Source organism: Merops nubicus, unplaced genomic scaffold, assembly GCF_000691845.1.
Source record: "Merops nubicus isolate BGI_N331 unplaced genomic scaffold, ASM69184v1 scaffold27672, whole genome shotgun sequence".
In the NCBI taxonomy this organism is placed as follows: domain Eukaryota; kingdom Metazoa; phylum Chordata; class Aves; order Coraciiformes; family Meropidae; genus Merops; species Merops nubicus.
This window is the reverse complement of record NW_008591998.1, coordinates 1-205: the sequence shown is the minus strand read 5'-3', so window position 1 is coordinate 205 and position 205 is coordinate 1. Positions and strand designations below refer to the sequence as shown.

The window sequence follows — 205 nt, the reverse complement described above, 5'->3', positions numbered from 1 at the left end:
AAGGAGAGGGAGAAGCGAGAGGAGCTGAGGGCCGAGCGGGCCTGGTACCTGCTGGCCCTCGAGCCCAACACTGGCCCTGTGGCCTTCTCCCACTTCCGCTTCGACGTCGAGTGTGGTGATGAGGTCCTCTACTGGTAGGTCCCCCCCCAAAAAACAGCCTGAACCCCCCCAAAAAACCCCCCTCCAACTCTTTAACCCCTTCTCC

The 205-nt window shown here is 61.5% G+C and overlaps 1 protein-coding gene across 1 annotated transcript in view; it reads left to right on the top strand.

The window, feature by feature from the left end:
* NAA40 (N(alpha)-acetyltransferase 40, NatD catalytic subunit) overlaps positions 1-134 on the top strand; it is a gene marked incomplete at both ends in the record, with an annotated part of 1,843 nt that extends 1,709 nt beyond the window's left edge. Inside the window, one exon of the mRNA XM_008935027.1 lies at positions 1-134. This exon is cut by the window's left edge and continues 46 nt beyond it. Within this exon, the coding sequence (XP_008933275.1) occupies positions 1-134 (134 nt within the window).
* Between the last annotated feature and the right edge of the window lie 71 nt (positions 135-205).